The sequence below is a fragment of the Hypomesus nipponensis genome, chromosome 22 (assembly GCF_054491055.1).
Source record: "Hypomesus nipponensis isolate SF chromosome 22, ASM5449105v1, whole genome shotgun sequence".
In the NCBI taxonomy this organism is placed as follows: Eukaryota; Metazoa; Chordata; class Actinopteri; order Osmeriformes; family Osmeridae; genus Hypomesus; species Hypomesus nipponensis.
Window position 1 is genome coordinate 1768418 of NC_140382.1, and position 22838 is coordinate 1791255.

Here is a 22838-nt window from a genome sequence, read left to right on the forward strand (position 1 = left end):
TCGTGAACTATGACAAACAACCATACCCTGGCGTTATACTGGAGGTCGAAGAACATAATGTGCAAATAAAGTGCATTTACAGTAATGGAGTCAACAAGTTCTCCTGGCCAAGCCCAAGAGATGATATCAACTGGTATGGATATGACCAGATTGTTTGTCAGCCGCTGCCAGTGAACAAAAGATCAGTTCAGATTGACCACAGTATCTGGAAGTACTTAGAGGAGCACCTGGACAAAAAGGCAGCACATTCATTTTTTAATGTAATGTAGTAAAAAAATCCAAATACATTAAGCTGTAATTTAAGTGGATTTATAATGTTAAGACGTTAACTATTATCTGACTAAGGTTTGGTATTTTAAAAAATAATAACTTTTTTTTACAGTTGTCTGTTCAAAAAGCCACCATTTTCGTAGAATGACCCGTTTGTGATGAGCATACGGTTGGAACGGCACCTCTTTTCAGCAACAGCGGCTTAGCATATCCTTCTTTAAAGGGTTAGGGCATAAAATTGATAATAGATAGACAGTCAGATAGCATAGCTAGCTAGCACTAGATAAATAAATAGCTACTAGTACTAGCCTACATATATAGATATAGAGATAAAGCTAGATAGAAATGTTTATAAGTAGGAAAAATGGTTAACTACTGTGTTTGTGGGGGGTGTACAAACTCCACCCTAACTGGACACAGGGTCCATGGCTTCCCGATGAACCACAAGGCAACCCTCAGACAGTGGGTACAATTTGTCCGTGTTAGGCGGGAAGATTTTTCAATGACCTCTGCCACCAAGAACTCCAAGATCTACAGTGCGCATTTCAGGGAGGAGGATTACAACCCAGGGGACATCAGTATGGTTCCTCTCGGGTTGAAGAGGCTGAGCACAGCACGGCACGGCTTATTCCGACCGCCGTGCCGTCTGTGCACACGCACCTCTCTGCCTGCCCTGGCCCGAGACCGAGAAGCACTGAAAAGCTTGGTGCCGCCCGCCACAAGCGAGAGCTGGCAATGGTAAGCCTCAGGCTAATGTTTACAAGTTGCATGTTAGCTAGCCCCATAACATGAACCCCCCCCCAACTACAGTCATGATCAGTGTGACATTAGAAAAGCACATTTCGTGACTCATGAATATGAACCAAAACAAAATTGTTCTTAAGTACATGTCCAAAAGCTTGTCATATCTAGCTAGATAGCGCGCCATGGCTAGTGTTTGGATCACTAGAGATCATCAAGCGGCTTTCATAACTGTGTGTGTGTTTGATTTATTATTGATTGATTTAGTTTCCACTTCCACTTGACTATTACGGTTCTCTTTCATATGTATGTACCTGTCACTGTGTCGCTGACTTTTTTTAATTTCTTTGCGCAAGATGTTGACAGATGCCTCACCGCAGGAGACCGTGGATAGTGTCGGTGCTGCGGTAAATGACTCCTTGCCCTCTTCCACTTGTGACACTGGGACACAGTGTAATTTGAAGCCCCTTGGAAGGTCTCACGGTAAATCTTGGGTATTTTTGGGATGATTCTATGTTTGAGTTGTTGATATGCTGTCTAAAACATACGTTGCCAAATTCTATGCATGCAGGACATTTCCATATACATTGATGAAATACTATACACATAAACATAACCGCTTAGATTCGTCATGATTGTCTTATGTTTGGGTATGTGTACTGTCTCTGCCACAGCTGTGCAGGTGAACCTAAAGCCCCAGATGGTCAGCGTGGGGACACACACAACTTTCAGGATGCAAACTTCCACCCCCCTCACTAGTCCTGAACAGACGGATGAAGAAGATGACCCCTCTGTCTTCAGTGATGCATCATGGGTGCCAGAAGACCAGATGTCTGAAGAAGATTTGTGTGAGGAGGAGCTATCTCAAACTTGACCCCCACCAAAAGTGAGATCATTTAAAACCAACTTTGAATTTGATTTTTTATGTATCTGTAGTAGTTTGAATGACCCCCCCCCCTAATTTTGCTTGTAGTGGCATTGATAAATTAATTGTGTGCAAAGAGGAACTCATGGCCCTGTTTGCCATCTGTCCGGCCTGTTGTGAGAAGTCTGAGAGTAGAATCGTGCAGCAGGCAGGGACGTTGATTAAAATAGAGCAGGTAGGGTTTTGTTTACACAGCAGGCCATATCTGATTAGAATATCAGAATATCTTCGATCGGATAGCCCTGACAGTCTGCCCACATTGTTTATTGCATGTGATCAGTGCATCCTCCAATCCACATTAGTTGCTGTAACAGTCTAATATTTTTTCCAATAATGGCTAGCTTGGTTGGTGCTGATGTTGCATTTGAAATTCCTCTGGACAGTTAATTTACATGTACCATGCTTGCTTTAGTCTGTGGGTTTATGATGCCATCATATTGTAGTGTTATACCTTACTGGTCAATAGTTTGAATTTTCTTGTGTTATTCTATATCCATGAATCCTGATGTACTGTTAATTACTCTCTTTTTTACATATCTAGGTCTGTGCATCATGTGGCTACCAGCGTTTCTGGCAAAACCAGCCGATCCTACACAGGAATATGCCAGCCTGCAACCTCCTTCTAAGTGGGGCCATTAATTTCAGTGGATGCTTGGCCTCCCAGACATTGCGAATGATGACCCTGTTTGGCCTTCAGTGCATCAGCGTTAGCACTTACTTTCGACATCAGCGCCGCTACACCATCCCTGTCATCATTCAGGCCTGGCAGAACGATCAGGCCAAGAATTTGAGTGACCTCAGGGCAATGGATGGAGGCCTAGTTGTTGCTGGTGACTGCAGGTAAAGCAGTTTATTCTATGGTATTACTTCATTTTACACACAACCTGGGTAATTCAAATTTGTAATTATCCCCAGGTCAGATTCTTCCGGGCACTGTACAAAGTACGGCTCGTACTCTTTGATAGAGGACAGAATTAACAAAGTGGTGGATGTTCAGCTTGTTCAGGTAAGCCTGATGTTATTACACAAATACATAGACTCTGCAATTTGGTAAATGGACTGCATCGTAGCACTTTTCCACTGGTACAACCATGCATAGGGCTTTATTATGTCTTTAGTGTACAGTGTATAATAATGCTTGGACCAGCAACCCTCCGGTTCCTTCACACCTCCTTCATTACCACCAGCATTCTACACTTACACTGTTATGTCATGTTGCAGAGCTCAGAGGTCCCCAACAGCTTTTGGTGTGAGCTTGAAGGGCTCAAGCGCAGCATCGGCTTTCTGAGGAGGCAGGACCTGCATTTGTCAACCCTCATCGCAGACAGACATCGCCAGGTAAATACAATAAAGATGTAGATTTTTGAAGTGCACTGAGGCTGGACCTTTGTGCTTTTGCTGATGCATTGAGGGCCAGACAGTGCAAGAATCCACAAAGTTTGCCTTTTACTCTTTAGGTTGCCAAATGGGTGAGAGAAGAGCTGTGCCCTGAGGGAACAAGGCATTACTTTGATGTCTGGCACATTGGGAAAAGTATGTATCCATTGTTGGAATCTTGAAGCAGTTTTTTTTATTGTATTTCAATTAATACCATTTTTTCTAAACAAGGTCTGGGGAAGGCCTTGGATACAGCCTCTAAAGACAGACAGTGTGATCAACTACAGTTGTGGAGGCCAGCCATAGTCAACCACCTTTACTGGATTGCAGCCTCAACCCCAGATGGCAACCCAGCTGTGATGGAGGCCAAATGGAGAAGCTTGACTAATCACATTCAGGACATCCACGACCATGACACCCCTGCCTTCTCCAGTTGTGCTCATCTCCCTCTGGAAGGGGATCAACGTGATAAGGAGTGGCTGGAACCAGGTACAGTACACAGTATGTGGCATTGTGCATGCTCTTTAATTCCTATGCAGGATAATCTCATGTGTGTTTCTATTGAAAAAAATATTTATCTATATGTCTATTTGTCTGTCTGCCTACCTATCTATCTTGGTCTTTGCAGGCTCAATGGGAGCAGTAAAACTGGAAAGCATCATCAAAAAGACTTCCTTACTGAAGGATGTTAGACAGCTGTCTCCACAGCACCAGACTTTCTCCCTTGAAGCCTTCCACTCCCTCATCCTGCACTTTGCGCCCAAGCACACTGGGTTTTCATACCTTGGCATGTATAGCAGTTCAGTGCTGTGCAATGGAATAACAATGCCGTATTTTAGCATACATACACCAGATTTTTTCTTCAAAGGTGTTCTAAAATGTGTTATTCTGTAGGCTTCTCTTAGCGGCACTACATTAGAACTTCAATGCAAACCAAGAGACAGCACGAAGAAGCGATGGTACAGAGCAATATTGCGTGCGATATCCATTCAGAAAAGGTGCCTTTGTAGTGCGTCCCATACACCTCATACGGTAAGCAGTGTCATGCAGTTCTATCATATTTTGACATGGCGCACAAGATACCTGTGATCAGTGATCTTTTTATACATTTTATCATTATTATTATGTCTGCAGGTTATGCTACATCCTTAATGGAGGCCCTTCGGGAGAGCTACATGAATTCACCCAAGACTCTTCAAGAAGTTAGCGCTAACTTGTCAGCCTGTGCACCCGCCCCCATCGCCAAATCATTCCAACAAATTCCCAAGGAGGAGGCCGTCAACCTCTATCTTGCCCAGCAGTCACGCTACAGCAAATCCAAGTAGATTTTTGGGTCACTAAGGTCTGCGCTATGTGCTTTTGATATCTCTCTCCATATCTATGTATGCATTCATGTATTTGTGTCTTGTGTCTTGAACCTGAAAATACTTACTTTTATTCATGTTGTACATGCCAATACATGTTACATTTGTTCTGAGTACTTATATCGTCATGTAATGCCAGGTTGCTTTGCGTTGTCTTGTCCTAAGAATTTCATTGCACAGTCTAAACCTGTGTTGGCCTGTTTACCTGACAATCAAAGTTTTGAACTAGAACAATATGGTTTATATTCATTTTCATCCAAACAAGGCCATTGAAAGCCATGATAGGTCTCATCACCACTCTGAAATTGTTGCCTGATGGCTGAAACCAGACAGGAGGGTAGAGGCTTCCTTATGTGCCTACCAAGAACTCCATACGCCCAGCGTATAGCCTGACTGTACGCAGTGTACCTGTATTGCCTAGGGATAAGTATGTTGGATGTAGCATGTTTATTGTCTATGCAACACATCTCTAGTCACCTATAACTGGTTAATAGGACTCAAGTGTAAAAAGAATGGTAAAGTAAACAATTAACGTACTCGTGCGTGCTGGCTTTTAGACATTCCTGCCTAAAATGTGTGTATGCTATCTTCAGCACAAACAGATTCAGGCAGCATGCCTCAAATCCTGGATGCTGAGTCAGGCACGTCACATCTGCTGGTCACGGGGTGAGCCCCTCGACCAGCGACCAAAACGGACTCACTTCCCAACAGCACAAACTCTCCACCACAGTTTCCATGGGAGGGCAGCACCCACACAAGCACCTGCCAAACACAGCGACACAGAGGCGGCGGCGGCCACTTTAGAAACATTTTCACCGGAGGAAGAGGTAAACACTTATAAGTAAACACTGAACTACAATCAAAACGTGAAATATCTAATCGGAAATGTGTTTACAACGTCGGGGAAAAGATTTAATTAGGTGTTGGCGGGGAATAAAACACAAGTCCAACTAAATAAAGAGCAGGGTTCTTTATCTGATAGTTTTATATGATACCTAACAGGTACACAAGCTAAGCCTGTCCAAAACTGTAGCCCAACTAGCCGTGTATGAAAATAAAATGTATATTACGTTTTAGCAGTACAAAACGGTAGTGGTGATAATGCTCTTAACACGCACACATCCCGATCCTCAACACGTGTGCTGATACCAGTATGGCCAAATACGTAATGTTATGCAAAAACCACCAACTTTCCCTGAAGTCACCCACCTTCTCTGATGCACCACGCTCTCTCCTGTCCATTCAATACAACATTCAATACAAACAATCAAGAAACTACCTATTGATGTCATCTTAGATGTCTGGCATTTAAAGGAGACCCATTAGAACTGAAAAACTGAACAACTTCAAAATATGACCCGGTTACATAGGGATTGACTTGGGGGGGGGGGGGAGAATTTCACAGGTGGGACTAGTAAATTAGCCCATAGCTAGCATGATGCCTTCTAGATCTAGATAAGAGCTACTTATCTGAACTAATGACATGATAACTGTCACTACTGTAGATATAAAGAAAACGTTGACTTTCACTCGGTGCTATTCACTGACAGTAAAAAAATTGTTTGCGATATTGTATGCACTGCTGTCCATAGACAAGATCCAGCGCTCCTTGCTGCGTTGCTAACTCACCAGGGGTCTCATTTATAAAACTGTGCATAGGATTCTTACTAAAAGTGTACGTACGCCCAAAAGCCTAAAATGGCGACAAAAATTCAGATTTATAAAACCGTGCGTACGCACACCTGTACGCAATGTTCCCTTTATAAATCACAGATTACCCACAAGTGTGCGAACGTGAATCAGCATTGTACCCCGCCCTGAACACGCCCATTTTTAACCAAATATAATCAATGCAAAGCACCTCATGAATGCTAATCTAGTATCTCATCATGACCCTGGCATACGATTGTTCTTTACGGTGAATCATAGCGCATGACAACTTCTCAGACACTGTTAGCCTATTGGTGGAGCCCGAAAACTCCGAAAATGTGGTGGCCGGTAGATCACCAATTTAAAAAAACTGCGAGTGGCGTCAACTGTGCCAGTGATACTGCGAGTCGAGATACAATTTGAAAACAAAAGCGTTTTGTTATGAACAGTAATCTATTAAAGTCTGGACTGATAACGAGGACGTAGAGTGTAGCGATTGCAGGATCTTAACGACTGTAGTTCCAGTTTTTGACATATGAGGATATTTGCACAGTATTAAATAAATATATTTAGTTATACACTGTGTTCTGCAGTTATCTAAAGGTAGGATATGTGATGTTATCCTGTATTCCATGCAGTTGGGGAATCTCCCCCTCCTGAACTCCCGTAGTGGACAATCTGATGGTGAGGAAGCGCTGATTTTTTATAAAAAATTTGAGTTGGATTGTACAAGATGTTTATGGAACAAGAATGACTCAGTACAAGCGCAAATAACACGGCTGGATGTAATCTTCATGATTATCATGAAATTGAATGAAAAAAACGTGTGAGGAAAACGAAATATATTAATATTACTAGTAATGTTCTTCCCACATTCAATTTCTGCAGTCTGACTACAGTACGGTCATCTGCGTCGCCAATTCCAACTGTTTTCAAAATGTGCGTAGGCTTACGGGAGGGTCAGAGTTTGCGTGGAGGACCGCACATTCTCCCGTCAAGTTTGTTTTTTATAAATCACCACCTTTGCGTGGAAAGTGGCGTACGCACATTTTCAGCCCCGTTTTGTGTGTACGCAAGCTTTATAAATAAGACCCCAGGACACTTAACCAACTCTCTACTCATTCTCCTCGGACCATCCATTTAATTGGCTTTGACGGCCATCAGGTGTAGGCAATAATCATTTGCCCTCTCTCGTCTATTTGGTTCGAAATTATACGGCTGCGGGCCATCGTACATATTAGTGGTTCTTGCCACCTCTTCCTCATCCCAGTCAGTTGCCATAGTTCTAGTACTAGACTGAGGCTACTCTCCTCCACAACTCCCCAATGTGACGTCATCACCGAATTGCGCTAATATGCTAAAGCTAACAAAAAAACGTCAAAAACTGGTCTTAAACAATATTTTGAGACACCCTTTTGAGATTTCTTGAATAATATTCATATCTTGAGTCCTTTATGTACCCATTAATCGACAGTTGTGGTTAACCTGCCATATGGGCTTTAAATTGTCCAAGGTTTTCATTCAAAACTGCCCTCGGTGAAATGCTTCGAGCAAATGTGTAATTGAGGGTCAAACTGCACAGATCTTCTCATATATACAATTACATGACACAGCCCATTAAGGGTTTGGTTCCTTAGGAAGACTGAAAAGTGTCAGCATTCCCTGTACAGTCTGGAACACTGCATTCCCGTAGTCCATTTTCAATATGCTAGATAAACATTCTCCTTTGTAATTCTGTGGAAGTACATAGAACTGCGCGCAGCAAATTTTGGGGCGTGACAAAGGTACAGACCAGAGCCAAAAACGGTGGAATTTTTCAAGAACTACTGTTTCACAGCAACGTTTTTTAATTGTGAAATTTACATAGGAAAGAGGTGTCAATGGACTTTAAGGTTCAAGTTTAAGGTTGAAGTGAATGCAAAAAACAATTTGCTAAATGTAACGAAACTCCCCGAGCGGACCACAAAAGAGAAAGACAAAAGAGGAGAGTAAACAAGTAATTGCCAAACTGAAACTACTGAAAGAAACGTAATTTTTCTCCACTGGTATCCAATGATGCGGCAGATAGCACAAGTGCTGCTCAGTGAAGTTTGGCTAGCAACAGCAGCTAGGCTAGCTTGCTTGTAGCACAATTTACCGGGGTCAGCTTCTCCACGCAGGGCTGTAGACTGAGACAGATTTGGCATTGTTACAGACAATGATCGCCTCCAGCAAACTTTTTTGGAATTAGCCATTTCCCCCTAAATAATTGTCAAGCTTATTTACGTTTTGGGGGGCATATTTTCAGTAAACAGATGGTACTGTACTGTTGGAATTGCGATTCCATCTGAAATACTGCCAGTGACAATGTTGTTACAATAGCTTGTTTCAAAGGGGGTTCTTAATGAATTAATGCAATATGAGTAAGCTAAATGCTTGAAAATATCACTATAAAGGAAAAAGTTGACAAAGTCATAGAGGTTAGGAAAATTTTCACCGGATTGCCCAATATCTTCATTTGATCCAACTTTTCAACTGAGGCTGCTATAGCTTATCAATATTATATATATATTAATAATTATTATATGGATTGAAAAGAGTAAGAATAGGAGTTAAGGGGGCCCCATGCCTGTCTTCGCCTGGGGCCCCCAAATCACTAAATCCACCACTGCTCTCAACGTCTTCACTCAACAACAGGGTTCACGAGCTGTGACAGTTGGGACCGAGCATTTAAATTGATATGACTTAAAAATCCACCACCGTGGCACAGCTCCGCAGTAGCGGACTGTCCATCAGGAGCACCGGGAGAAGAATAATGATGCAAAACCAGGCTAAGAAGCGTAGGGTGGGGCTGAACAATTGAGAGAAAGAAATCACCTTCACAAGACAAGGTTTTACCAGTTGAAAAACGGTTATGTTTATTTTACATAAAGCTCAACTATTTTGCGCTCAAATAAAGGCAACAAAAATTTGACTCGTGGTCACATTAAGGATAGAACTCTGTTCTCTCAGCTGCTTGTCCAAGCACTTGTCCTCTCCAAGTTGGACTACTGCAACTCGCTGCTCGCCGGTCTCCCAGCATGCGCAACCCGCCCTCTTCAGAGGATTCAGAACACAGCGGCCCGCCTGGTCTACAATCTACCCAGACGCTCCCACGTTACCCCACTCATCATCTCCCTCCACTGGCTACCCATCACGGCCTGCATCAGATTCAAGACCCTGGTACTGACCTTCCGAGCAGTGAACGGGACTGCACCCGACTACATCAAGTCTCTCCTGCAGCCTTACACCTTCTAAATATACTTAGAAAATCATTCACTTTTGATGTACTTTTAAGTATGATTCGAAAATAGTTCACTTTTGTAATAAGTATACTTAGAAAATAGTTCACTTTTGATGTTCTTTTAAGTCTGCTTCGAAAATAGTTCACTTTTGATGTACTTTTAAGAAGTATGCTTAAAAACTGGTATACATTTCTTCTGGAGTAGGATGTATGTTTTCTATTATTATACAGCAAAAACAGTCAAAATAATTTTTAAGTACATTATAGGTAACCATTTTTAGATCCATCTCATTTTAATTATTAATGTCTATGAAAATCTATTATGCATTACACATGGAATCTTTTTTGGTATTGAAGCTGCAACCTTAATTACTGCCATAACATTCTGAAGCCCTATAATCTTATACTAATAATTATTAATTGGAGTATTAATGGAAAAAAACAAAAAAGCTACTTGAGAAAGAAGCAAACAGAAGGGTTGCATTATGCATTTGAAGGTTATACTGTCAAACTGACTGAAGACCCTAACCCTAACCCAAGGTGGTAAATCGTGTTAAAATTTGCTGATAAGTTTGCCGTTTGTTCGAAATACAAATGTAACTTCATGAATTTCGTTTTTTAAATGTGTCTTCTTAGAATGTAGTGTTTTGTTGTGTGGTAATTGTCATTGTTGTGTCGGTTTACCATTGTAACCATGAGTTAAATGACCGTTACATTTCCAAAGAACAGCTGGACTCTTAGAACGTTGATGTTTACGCAGTGAATAGCTTCTTTCAGCTAAGAATCTGCAGTGAAATGTTCCAAAGGCCCCGTTTTCGCCACGTGACTTACGATCTGAGGCGTTTGAGGGGCCCTTAAACATTTTAAGACATTAATAAGTAATAGCAAAATCAAATTTAAATGTTTACTTCTTGACGTACTTACATTAAATGAAAGTCCACTTGAAAGTATTGCAAAGCATACTTTGAGGGTCTTTCGGAAGTATACTTGATGAACTGAAAGTGCACTACAAAGGCTACTTTAGAGTATTCCAAAGTATACTTTGAAGTACTTGAGGAAGTATACTTGATGAACTGAAAGTGCACTACACAGGCTGCTTTGCAGTATTCAAAAGTAAAACTTGAAATACACTATAAGTTTACATTAAAGTGTACTACATGACCTAAAAAGTGGGCCAATTCAGTTTACTTAGTACAAAAAAAGTATATAAATAAGTACACTGCTAGTATTCTTTATGTGACATGATAATAGTATACTTTTCTGTAAGGGTGGATAAGCTGGATCCAGCGCAGATGTTTTGTTTCAGTGATGGTACATCACTATTTTAATGGGTTATTTTTATAGAAGCGCATTCACTTGACAACAAACCATCTAAGGAACAGCCCAAAAACAAAGAAGCTAATGTTTTGTCTCTGGCTTGACAATGCAATCACCTGATAGTACTGCTCTAAACATCTACTATTATTAAGAGCACCTCGCCGTTCATCCACTGCATGCTTTCTAGTAGAATAATAGATTATGCAGGGAGGGGACGGTTTGGAATTTACAATGTGATCACGTTATATGAACGTGAACCAATGAAGGACGTTCCTGGAACGTTTCAAACGTCCCTCAAAAGTTTTTGACATTATGTCCTATCATATCCAACCAGGGACATTCCTGGAATGTCCCGTGAAAGTTTAAAATTAAATGTATATAACTGATTAAATTGTGACTTTTTAGCAACTTTAATAACGTCCAAACAGCGTTCCAAGGACGTCCTAGGGATAACGTCACAGTATAACCTATAGGGCAGGGGTCGGCAACCCAAAATGTTGAAAGAGCTATATTGGACCAAAAAAAACAAAAACAAATCTGTCTGGAGCCGCAAAAAAATGTAAAGCCTTATGTAAGCCTTATAATGAAGGCAACACATGCTGTAAGTGTCTATAGTAGCTATATTAGCCTACTATTTTCCATGCTTTATTCAGGGCTGCCAACTTTTGCAAAAACCTTGGAGTGAGATTTGGTATTTGGCCCCACTCGTTATGCGAGCGCACATAGCGCGCGAGTGAATTTTTTTTGCTATTATTTGAGCGCAAAATAGTTTAATTGAGCTTTATGTAAAATAAACATAGACGTTTATCAAAAAACCTTGTCTAGTGATACCATCACTCTGGCCCTGCTCCCATCCATCCTCGCTGACGCATATCGTTACAGTAGGGCCCCCCGGCCCAGCTATCGGTAACCTATCTGAGAAAACTTTTGGGAAAAGACGGGCTATGGACCCAACCAACTCTATTTGGGAGGGGAGAACTCCCTCACATGGTACAACCCATTTAGAGGCTGATGTGTCAGAATGCGAAAACTGTGTAGCCTACTTTAAGAGAAGATAATACAAACGTGACAAATGTCAACAACAAAAAATCCTCGACCGGCCAAAAGTGAAGCGGCCCACCGGGAACTCTCCCGATTACCCAGCCCGGCCCTGTTTACAACGTTTACAGGACAACTTGGTTGGCGTTGCCTTTTCAGCGTGAGATATGCAAGGTGTGGCTTGAGAGCATGTGAAATGGTTGAAATGCGTGTGTCTCACGGCCAATGCATGAGAGTTGGCAGCCCTGATTAAATTTATTATCTCCTGGGTTGCAACAAAACTAGCAGCAGTAGTGGAGTTTGTAGATGCAATCCACTTCTTAAATCTATCTTTGCGCTCGTCTAATTTCTCCAGAAGTAATGCAATCGCACTTTTTCTCTCACTCCCAACTGGGTACTCGGCTGCAAATGTAGCATGCATTCCCTGGAAATGTCTTTTCATGTTACTCTTTGTATTATTTGACAACTTCTCATTACAAAGCAAACATTCAGGCAATCCTTCCGCATTGGCAATGAAAGCAAATGATTCGGTCCAATAACTGTTGAATCCTCTGTTCTCCTCAGCTATCTTTCTCTTTTTCCCTTTGGGACCCATGGCCCATGACACACCCGCCGGTTTGTTTGCAACAGCCACCTGTCTGGCACTACGCCGAACTGAAAGAAACGTGTGTCGCAGGCTATGGCGTAAATCTTTGTTGACAGAACGAAGCAGAAGCAGACAGACGAAGCAGACAGAACAATATTAAAACATTTCTGTTTTAATAATTAAAACAAAAAATAAGTTCACACCATCTTTTTTCATATTTTTGAAAAAGCTCCAGGGAGCCACTAGGGCGGCGCTAAAGAGCTGAATGCCGCTCTGGAGCCGCGGGTTGCCGACCCCTGCTATAGGGGACTAAATATGAACGTCACCGAATATCCCAAGGACGTCCCTTGTTAGCTGGGAACCTGCTGTGAGGACATCAAAACAGTGGACCAGTGAGGCTATTGAGGATCTGCGGGCGTGCTTGGGCTGTACTGACTGGGATACGTTAACGACCAACAGTCTGGGTGAACTCACAGGGGCCGCATTTCCCAGATTTGTTTAGAACTCTTAGCGCTCTTAGTACCGCGGCCAGAGTCTGTGACGTCGTACATCAGCTTCTGTGAGGACTGCTGTATTCCAACACGCTCCAGGGTGAATTTCAACAACAATAAGCCCTGGTCATCTGCAAAGCTCAGAAAGTTGCGGCTGGAGAAGGAGGAAGCTTTTAGGAGTGGGGATAGAGACAGATTCAAGGTTTCGAAGTACAGGTTTAGCAAAGCGGTGAGAGAGGCTAAACGACTACTCAGAGAGACTAAAACAACAGTTCTCTGCTAACGACTTTGCTGTTGTCTGGAGAGGGCTCAGGCAGATTACCAATTATAAACCACCCACACCGCTAACGACTCCTGCCTGGCCAACGACCTGAACGAGTTCTACTGCAGATTTGAAAGACAATTGGACTGTCCCGAACTACCGCCCCTCCCCCCTATCACCACAGTGATGACTCTCCATTCAGGAGCTTGAAGTCAACAGACTGTTCAAGAGGCAGAACCCCCTCAAAGCAGCTGGGCCGGACTCTGTCTCTCCCGCCACCCTCAAGCAGTGCCAACCTGTCTCAAGTCCTCCACCATCATCCCTGGGCCCAAAAAGCCAAGGGCAACAGGACTAAATGACTACAGACCCGTCGTCCTGACTTCTGTGGTAATGAAGTCTTTTGAGCGCATGGTGCTGGCTCACCTCAAATCCATCACAGACCCCCTCCTGGACCCCCTGCAGTTTGCCTACAGAGCCAACAGGTTTGTGGACGATGCAGTTACAGTTTTTCACAATTTCAGTTTCTCAAAACAATAACGGCTTTCTCAAAACTGCACACACAAAACTGAACGTCACACACCAAATGCTAAACCTGAAACTCCCTTTACAAGATGACTCTTTGCCATCAAATCTCACCTGTTCACAAAATGGAACTTGTGTTCTCATTTGGTACACACAGCCATATTCTCAAATGACACCCATACACATACCTTTCATAACAGTACACACAACTAAGCATTTGCTGCACACTACCAAGCATTCATAGCACACTGTAGTGCAAAATTGAAAACACAATTACAGAAATGGAACACACCATATGAATGACAATGACTCTGGAGAATGAGCCATTTTGTAAAATGTCTCAGTGTAGGTCTACTTTTTTCATAGTCAAACAAAACAGCACACAAATATGCAACAAAAAAGTTGTATTCCAATACACAGAGAACAGGCTGACGGTCTGGATGTTCCTGAATGCAGCATGGTCAGCCAGGATCCTAGTTTGTATTTGCCGGAGTGTGATAGCGTTGTTCTCACGAACCATATTTACCATTTCAGTCTCCTGTTTGGCTGTGAAAGTGTGTGTTCTTCCTTCACGGTGTGGTTCACTTTCAGTCTTGCAAAATACAAATACTGTGATCACACTGTATTCTATTGATATGCAGTTTTACAGTACACAAGGCAAAGAGATTTTGTACCTGTTCTCCATCCTGAAGGTTCTAATGAGGGAGTCAGGTGGCTGAGCGGTTAGGGTATCGGGCTAGTAATTAGAAGGTTGCCGGTTCTATTCCCGGCCGTGAAAAATTATGCTGTGTCCTTGGGCGAGGCACTTCACCCTACTTGCCTCTGGGAAATGTCCCTGTACTTACTGTAAGTCGCTCTGGATAAGAGCGTCTGGTAAATGTAAATGTAATGATAGCAACACCTGTGAAGCGGCTGAGATTTGGTTGGACCCTCTGGCCAGCCTCCCTCATGCTCAAACTATGGTTGAGCACATGGTCTACCACTGTGGCATCTCATTACAGATGATCGTTCTCCTTCTTTCTCTTCCTCCTTCTTCTCCTTGTCCTTGTACTCCTCTTCTTCCTCTTGTCCTCCTCATCCTTGTCCTCTTCATCTTTGTCCTCCTACTCTTCCTCCTCCTTTTCCTTCTGTCTGTCCTCCTACTCCTCTACCTGCTACTCGTCCTCCCCCTTGTCCCCCTCCCTCTTGTCCTCCTCTTCCTCCTCTCACTCTTACCCCTCTCCTTCTCTGGTTGTCAATATTTTATAAGTTCTCCATCGTTCACCAAACAAAACAGAGGCCCAACAAGGCCCTTTATGCTGCAGTCATGATAGCAAATTGCTCACCAGACTTGAGTGTTTAGAGATTTGAATAGTTGTGTGTTGTAGGTTGATGCTTTGAGATTTTACTAGAGAAGTGTGTGCAACAACTGAACATTGTGTGAAGTGTTTTGACAAAAAGGTAATTGACATCAGTGTGTAAACAAGGAAAGTCAGTCTAATGCAGATAAGGGAGTGTGAAGTAGTGCCAAATTGGGTCGAGCAATTGGTACATGAAGTGAAACTTTGAAAATTGTCCCAAATCTTTGCTTTTTGTGTGTTAACAATTGTGAAAAACTGTAACATGGCCCTCCACTTCATGCTACAGCACCTGTACTCCCCAGCATCCTACGCCAGAATCCTGTTTGTGGACTTCAGCTCTGCCTTCGTACTGCTGAGAAGGTGATCGGCTGCAATCTGCCTTCCCTCGAGGACCTGCACACCTCGAGGACCCTGAGGCGTGCAAGGAAGATTTTGGCCGACTCCTCACAACCTGGACACACTCTGTTTCAGCCACTCCCCTCCGGCAGAAGGCTGCGGTCCCTCAGGTCCGATACAACACGCCACAAAAACAGTTTCTTCCCGTCTGCTGTTGGTCTCTTCAACAAGGCCAAGAGCTCGCACTGACTTAATTCATAATCTGCGCAATGACACCTTGCCACATTGCAATTGCACTATATTAAACTATTTGTATCTTTTGTACTACTTGTATTTTTATATTGTAAATTATTTGGCTACTTTATATTTTGTATTAGTATTAGATAGACTTCTACCTTTAGTATAGTTACACCACATTTTTTAGGATTCCTATATGTTTAATGTATGCACCTTCCTGCCAAAGTAAATTCCTTCTCTGTGCAAACTTTCATGGCGAATGAAACCTTTTCTGATTCTGATTGAATTTGCAACCACATGTAGGCTACTGTACTGTGAGTGTGACAAACTGGTGGTAAAGTGATAGGGATGGCAATACAGCAATAACTGTAGATACAGTACCATATTAGAAAAGATAAATAATAAATGCAAATTGCGAACCACTTTTAGATTTTTCTAATTTGTCTCTCTGTTATTGTATCGAGAAATAGCTAGTTAGTGTTAGCTTGTTGTGACAGCCCTGAAGGAGCGTTAGGCTAATGGCTTGAATGGATGCTAACAAAGCAAGTAACTGCAGCCTGAGTGAGGGGGTCACAGAGAGGCATGGACACAGCGAGTGTGATGCGGAAGAACCACTTGTGGAATATTTGTTATCACAACCATTCCACAGTTTGGATTACGCAGCAAAGGAAAGGATAAAGACTGCTGGATGAACAGCTTCACAGATAATATAATATATGTTTATGAATCCTTTGTGTTGTAATAGGCTATATGATAATATATTATTTCATCCTTATGGAAGATGGGGATAAACTTAATGCACCCAAAATGGCAAGCCTTTTTTCAAATCCCCCAAATTTGAAATATTCTCAATAAATATATCTCAAATATTGGGGAAGACAGGAGGGAAACCGACCCACTGCATCATGTTATTTTATACTAGTTGGCTACTTATTTTTACTTTCTTATGTTCAAGTTAACCCTTGTGTTCTCTTCGGGTCATTCTGACCCATCAGTCATTGTGACCCACCATCGTATTGCGACAACTTTCCGCATACAAAAACAAAGTGAAGCGTTTTCTTTTAACCGTTAAAAGAAAATTATTTGTATTTGTTTTTCTATTGGGTAAACTTGGATAAACACAACGATGGTTTGTTATGAACCTTTGGGTCATGTGATCCGAAGGCAGCACAAGGGTTAAGTTATGTTTATAATTTGAAAATAAGAAAGTAAAGATAAGTAGCCAACTAGTATAAAATAACATGATGCAGTGGGTCGGTTTTCTTCCTGTCTTCCCCAATTTTTGAATTTCAAATTTTGGGAATTTGAAAAAAGGCTTGCCATTTATTTAGGCCATACTATTTTTCTAATTTGCATTGTAGTGTACACTCACAAGATATTATTTCCACAAAATACCTTCATTTCGGCTCTCCACTATCCTTTACGCTCCGTCTCACTTCTGTATTTAGTATATATTATTATATTATCTAAATATATATTTAGAGTCCTAAGTAAGGCTCACCTACACAGAGCCTCCCTCTCTGTATATCTCTCCTCTGTCCCTCTCTCACATGAGAAACTCTGCATCACGCTGCCCAAGGCCTTTCTAGGCCTCCCTATCAATAATCAGCTCTACACACACATTAATACATGCAGGCTCATCCAAACACACAGTGTCAAGTCACACATACAATTGACCATTTATGTCATATTTACATACCAGAGCCTACTGTGGTGAAGGGAGAATTCACACCTTTGCTTTGACTTGTGTTGGCGCAGGCGCGGTGGGTCTTCAGGGAGGGGGGCGGTGTTGTTGTCCATCATAAGGGGCGGAGCGGAGGTGGGTGTGTGACACAGCTGATGCACGCATCCTCAAGCTGCCTCCGTCACCCGATCCTCGCTACAGGCAATAGCGGCTGCAGCCTCCCACAACTGGAGCTCGACACGCACTGCCGATACAACCTCCCTGTTTGCGACCCCGAGCACAGCAGGAACGGACAGCGGGCCGAGAGGCTGCGGGACGACATAATTTGGCTTCCTTTGGCGTTGACTGTGCTTCTACCGGCGCAAATAGTAAGTGCGGCGCTGTTGTCGACAACGAGGTGATGGTGCCCACCAGTCCTTCATTTATATAGAGAAATCCGCGCACCTTGTAGGCTACACTTCGAGGCGCAAATCCACACCTGCGTTCCTCGATATTTATCGCCATTGAACCGCATTACCAATCCATCTGCCGTGCTACTTTATATGTTGCACAAGCTGACACGAAGAAAATATATTGATGCAAAGGTTGTGGGAGGCTGTGACATTTTGCTGAAATTTACGGAGAGAAAGAGAAACGGGATGAGGGATGCATATAGGTTGTGTGTTAATGTAGGAGTGAATGTAAAGACGGAGTAAAGGGGGGGGGGGGCACTGAGCGTTGTGTGAGCGGTTGTAAACGATGCTTGCTCAAGTGGTGTCTTTTTCTACTTGCTCCACAGTTGCAAGTCGAGTAGACACAATGACTTCTCTTCCTGGCCCACACATGTAATCCTAATCGGAGAGAAAACGGCCAATGATCATTTCGTGGGGCTTTCTCATCCCTACGTGTTTTAATATGATTTTCGCGCTGGTTCAAAGAAGCTGCATATCTCCATTGTGCACCAACATCACCGCGTCAGCTGACAGTCACCCTGCCTCTGTGCACATCTGTGCCGTGATAGCGAGGCGAGGGTCGTTGATGTGGCCGTTTGCAAATATAAAATTATTGAAGAGGATGTTTTATATCGATTGTACTCGTAGACAGACTGACGTCAGAGCCAAAAAGCGGACTGTCTTGCCATTGGGAGAAGTGTCTGGATAGGCTAAATAAGCCAAAGGCTTCAGATGCTGACAGCAATGGCAGTCGTCAAAGCACAGTTCTCGATTTCTAGGCCTCTTTTCATTGTCGTCTCGCTGTGGGCTATGCATATATTACAAGGTAATTACATGAAGAGAATGTATTTTTTATGATATTCATTATGATGCGGGGGGGGGGGGGGTGATATTCAAACTCATACCTCAGTAGGCAATATAACCTCGATACAAGCTTAAATGAAATGGTGTTAATGTCAAATGTGCATCCTACTTAGACTTTTAGACCTATACAGCCCATTGCAGACACGAAAACCAGCTATTTGTCTCTTTTCCCTTTGTGTGGATTAAGGTGAAAACAGTAGGTGCTTTGTTAAAGGGGCCATTTGTTTGCCTTTGCACCACAGTTGTTGGCAAGGTATCTGGCTGTTGTCAATGCAAGAGGGGAAATCATATATAAAAAGATAATGTATTACCTTTGCAGTGTATGTGTGTGTGTGTATTCCATTATTTACCATACTTAAGCTAATGTCAGCCTTGCAGGGGAGATTAAAAATACCCTGAATGTATTTCATTGTGAGTGTATGAGAGAGGGAGAGAGCATGGATGTGTTTAAGTGTGTGTGAGAGCTGGGGTGCAAATGTATGTGTGTGTATGCACTCTCTCTCTTTTTTCTGTTTGAAGCATGGAGACGATGATGTAATGCCTCGGCGTGTGTAACTATGGCAGAAAGAGGGGAGTGTAGGCACGTGCCATCTCTCAGCCAACACTGAGAGTGGTCCCTCAATTGGCCACAAGACAGTACTGCACCTAGAAGCTATTTTGGACAAAATGAGCACCTCAACTTAAGCATCCACTAGCAGCCCCTGTCTCATCACTGTTGTTTCCCATAAGATACATACTATCGAATATCAATATCCACCATTTTAAAACAGATCTGAAAACTTGCCTCTTGTACATTTGGTCCTGCCACAAGTAGAAACCCCCCAATGAAGATAAACAAAAGAACAAGAGGATTGGACAAACACAAAGGGTTTGGTTGCAACCTTTTAATATGAACAGAAAACTGTGGAGTTCTGTTTGAACCCAGATAGATTCATTTGCAGATTTGTGTTGCATGGTATCGGCAGTATGTCACAACCCAGAGAACACATCTTATACACTCCGTGGGTGTGGTTTGCATTCACTGACTTTACATGGCTATACTACAGACAGCCTACATCACTGAATAGGTTGTGTCAGGATATTGTTTCTTAGAAAGGTTGACAAATGTTTATAATAGTTGTCATTATTTGTACTGTAATAGACTTTGGGAAATGTGTCATGCTTGGCCTGTGTGTATGTGTGCAGGAAACAAAGGGTTAACATGCAAATGCACCAGGTGTGTAAAACAATCCGCACACCCTAACCAATTGGGAAATAGCATGTGAGACAGTGAGAGACAGGTGAGAACAGATCAAAACAAGATAATTGTGTCGGTGTGTGTATGTATGTGTTATAGAGTAAGTTTGCTATTTTTGAGTATGCAGCCACAATCAGCATTTGTTAAAGAAACAATGTAATTTTTATCATCTTGGTGAGTGAAACAAAGTGTGTGTAGATTGATTCATATCATTTGATGGTTTCCTTTATTTGATCAGCCACAATATAACACTGTATGGAAAGATGGAGATCCCTACATAATAGAATGTTTGGTAGGATTATGAAGCAAAAAAAAACTTTTGATGTATGCTTGTAATAAGGATTGAGATTGAACAAACTACCAGAAACATCTGAAAAATACATATATATCTGATAAAACAATATATGAATTGAACTGTGCAATGAATCAATGTGAACAACCCTATTCTATATGTGTATTATATACATTTAAACACACACACTGTGCTGTCAGATCGTAACTGGAAAGGGACTTCTGTTTTGAGGAAATTAAAACATTTATTCTGAAACAGGAATTGGTCCTCATGCCAGGAAATAGGAAGTGCACGGTTACTTAAACACAGATAATGGCTGTTTATCAATCCACGTTGTTTTCCGTTCTTGTGTTCTTGCGAACTCGTTTGACTTCATCTTTCATTGCCCAAGTACGGTTCCAATCCAAAGAACACAAGTCACCAAGAACGCCAAAAATACCCGGAAATGTTCTTGATCCGCCCCTTTTATCGAGGATGCATCGGATAGTGACGTGACCAGCGAGAACGCGTCTGATTCCCCAGAAGTCATTGCAAGATGTCAAGCGAGGCGGACAAACCTCACAACTGCAATTTTTTACTTTTCATATTTCAGCTAAACGGTACTTGTAAATCAGCATCTGAATTAAAATGTGACGAGAAATAGGCAGTGTAGTCGCTGAAAATGTTCTTATTTTATTGATGAAACGGCTCATTTGTAAATTTGCTCCAACTTTTCGATAACCTAATTAACATTAGGTACTGTAAGTTAGCAAGGGCTACAGAAAACGTAAAATTACAGGTAGAGGGACAATGTTTTAGCTTTGTTAACTAGTTTTTGTAGTTTGTCAGTGTTATCATAATGCTGCGAGTCCAGGAAAACCCTAACCATCTCAATTCATTTTCCGTCCTTGCGTCCCTTGTACTTGCGCTCTCAGCGTTCTTCGGATTGATAAACAGGCTGTTTATCAATCCGAAGAACGCTGAGAGTGCAAGTACATTCTTTTGAAGAACGTTCTTGCAAGTGTCCTTGCGAGAATGGTCTTGCAAGTCCGCAAGGACTTCTGGGAAATCAGAAGCGTTCTCGCTGGTCAAGTCACCATCTGATGCATTCTCGATAAAAGGGGCGGATCAGGAACATTTCCGGGTATTTTTGGCGTTCTTGGTGACTTGTGTTCTTTGGATTGGAACCGTACCTGGGCAATGAAAGATGACGTCAAACGAGTTCGCAAGAACACAAGAACGGAAAAAAACATGGATTGATAAACAGCCAGTGTGTGTGTGAGTGGTGGTAAAGCACATGGTGACTAGCCTGGCTGCCAGCCCAACTTCTCCCCACCCACAAAAAAATTTGGTCAGGAAGTTGGGTCTGGAGGGTCTCGTATTGGGGACAACTATATAAAACCAGGATCTGGGCGGACCAATGAAATTGCCAGGGCGGGCTTTATACGATGATGGACAGATGATCAACAGTAACGTAATCAACAACGTCATGAAAGAGCCCTTGGGTTGAATTCGTTTTCAACAAACAACATATTACGTTGCTCTGAATGGGTGTAGGTCTATCCAATTGAGCGTAGAGGCATTTGTTTTACGAGTTCGGTTGAAACAAGCCCCATAGTCACAGCCCAAAGGAGAGTTTTCAGACTCATATTCTGACTAGAATTATGAGTATGACAACATCAGGCTACATGGTGACTGCTTATGGATGGTGAATTGGGGACTTAGCTTGCTGGGCATTTCCAGGGATGCTACTGGTAGGACAATAGTTTGATGATGTTATCTGTTGATCTGTTTAATGGTAATCTATTGTGAAAGTGTGCTTAAGTGGTTTTATTTAGTAATTTATATCTGACTGCTGTGTGCTCGTTACTTCATGTAATGGCATGTTTATTGTAGAGTGGGAGTAGTGCTTGAAGTATGTTGTTTGGTGAAACCATCTTGTGAAGTTTGAGTGCAGTATCTTTTGTGTTTGTTTCTTGTAAAGGTTTTCAACCTGAAAAGACGTGTTGCACTGAAAATAAGTATTTAGACCAATAACTAACTTAAATAAATCTAAGAAGAATGAAGAAACCAGCTGAGTTGTTTCCATTTTAACCCTGTTGATGACCAAGGCCTTTTTCAAGTTTGGGCAGAAGCTAAGAATCCCCTGATAATTTGACAGTTGAAAACCAGCACTGATTGATAACCAAAGAGCTGCATCAACACTAGAAGATTAACGGCTTTAATGAGTCCAGAGTGTGGATGCAGAGGAGAGTTGCTAGACAGCAAGGCTATTCAAGAGGCATTAGGAACCCAAAAAGTTAACCTAAATAAATAAGTGGGAGGTCAGATGGCTGAGGGTTGAGGGCTAGTAATCAGAAGGTTGCCGGATCGATTCCCCACCGTGCCAAATGACGTTGTGTCCTTGGGCAAGGCACTTCACCCTACTTGCCTCGGGGGGAATGTCCCTGTATTTATTGTAAGTCGCTCTGGATAAGAGCGTCTGCTAAATGACTAAATGTAATGTAAATGTAAATAAGTGAGATAAAATAAATCACGTTCAAGATGGCAGCCGAAGCTCTCAGCAAAACACTGAATCAGCTTTAAGAAATGCAGGATGGTTGCAAAAACCTCCTTCACCAAGCAAGCTAACT

The 22838-nt window shown here is 42.2% G+C and overlaps 1 protein-coding gene across 1 annotated transcript; it reads left to right on the forward strand.

Annotated features, from left to right (window-relative positions):
• Positions 1 to 1283: 1283 nt before the first annotated feature.
• LOC146235959 (uncharacterized) lies at positions 1284 to 5143 on the forward strand. Its single transcript, XM_084687549.1, has 9 exons — positions 1284 to 1494; positions 1686 to 1897; positions 2478 to 2776; positions 2852 to 2942; positions 3158 to 3274; positions 3394 to 3469; positions 3545 to 3802; positions 3942 to 4345; positions 4448 to 5143. Exons 3-8 carry the CDS (start codon positions 2538 to 2540, stop codon positions 4205 to 4207), a joined length of 1047 nt encoding a protein of 348 aa, XP_084543675.1. The 5' UTR covers positions 1284 to 1494; positions 1686 to 1897; positions 2478 to 2537; the 3' UTR covers positions 4208 to 4345; positions 4448 to 5143.
• Positions 5144 to 22838: the final 17695 nt, after the last annotated feature.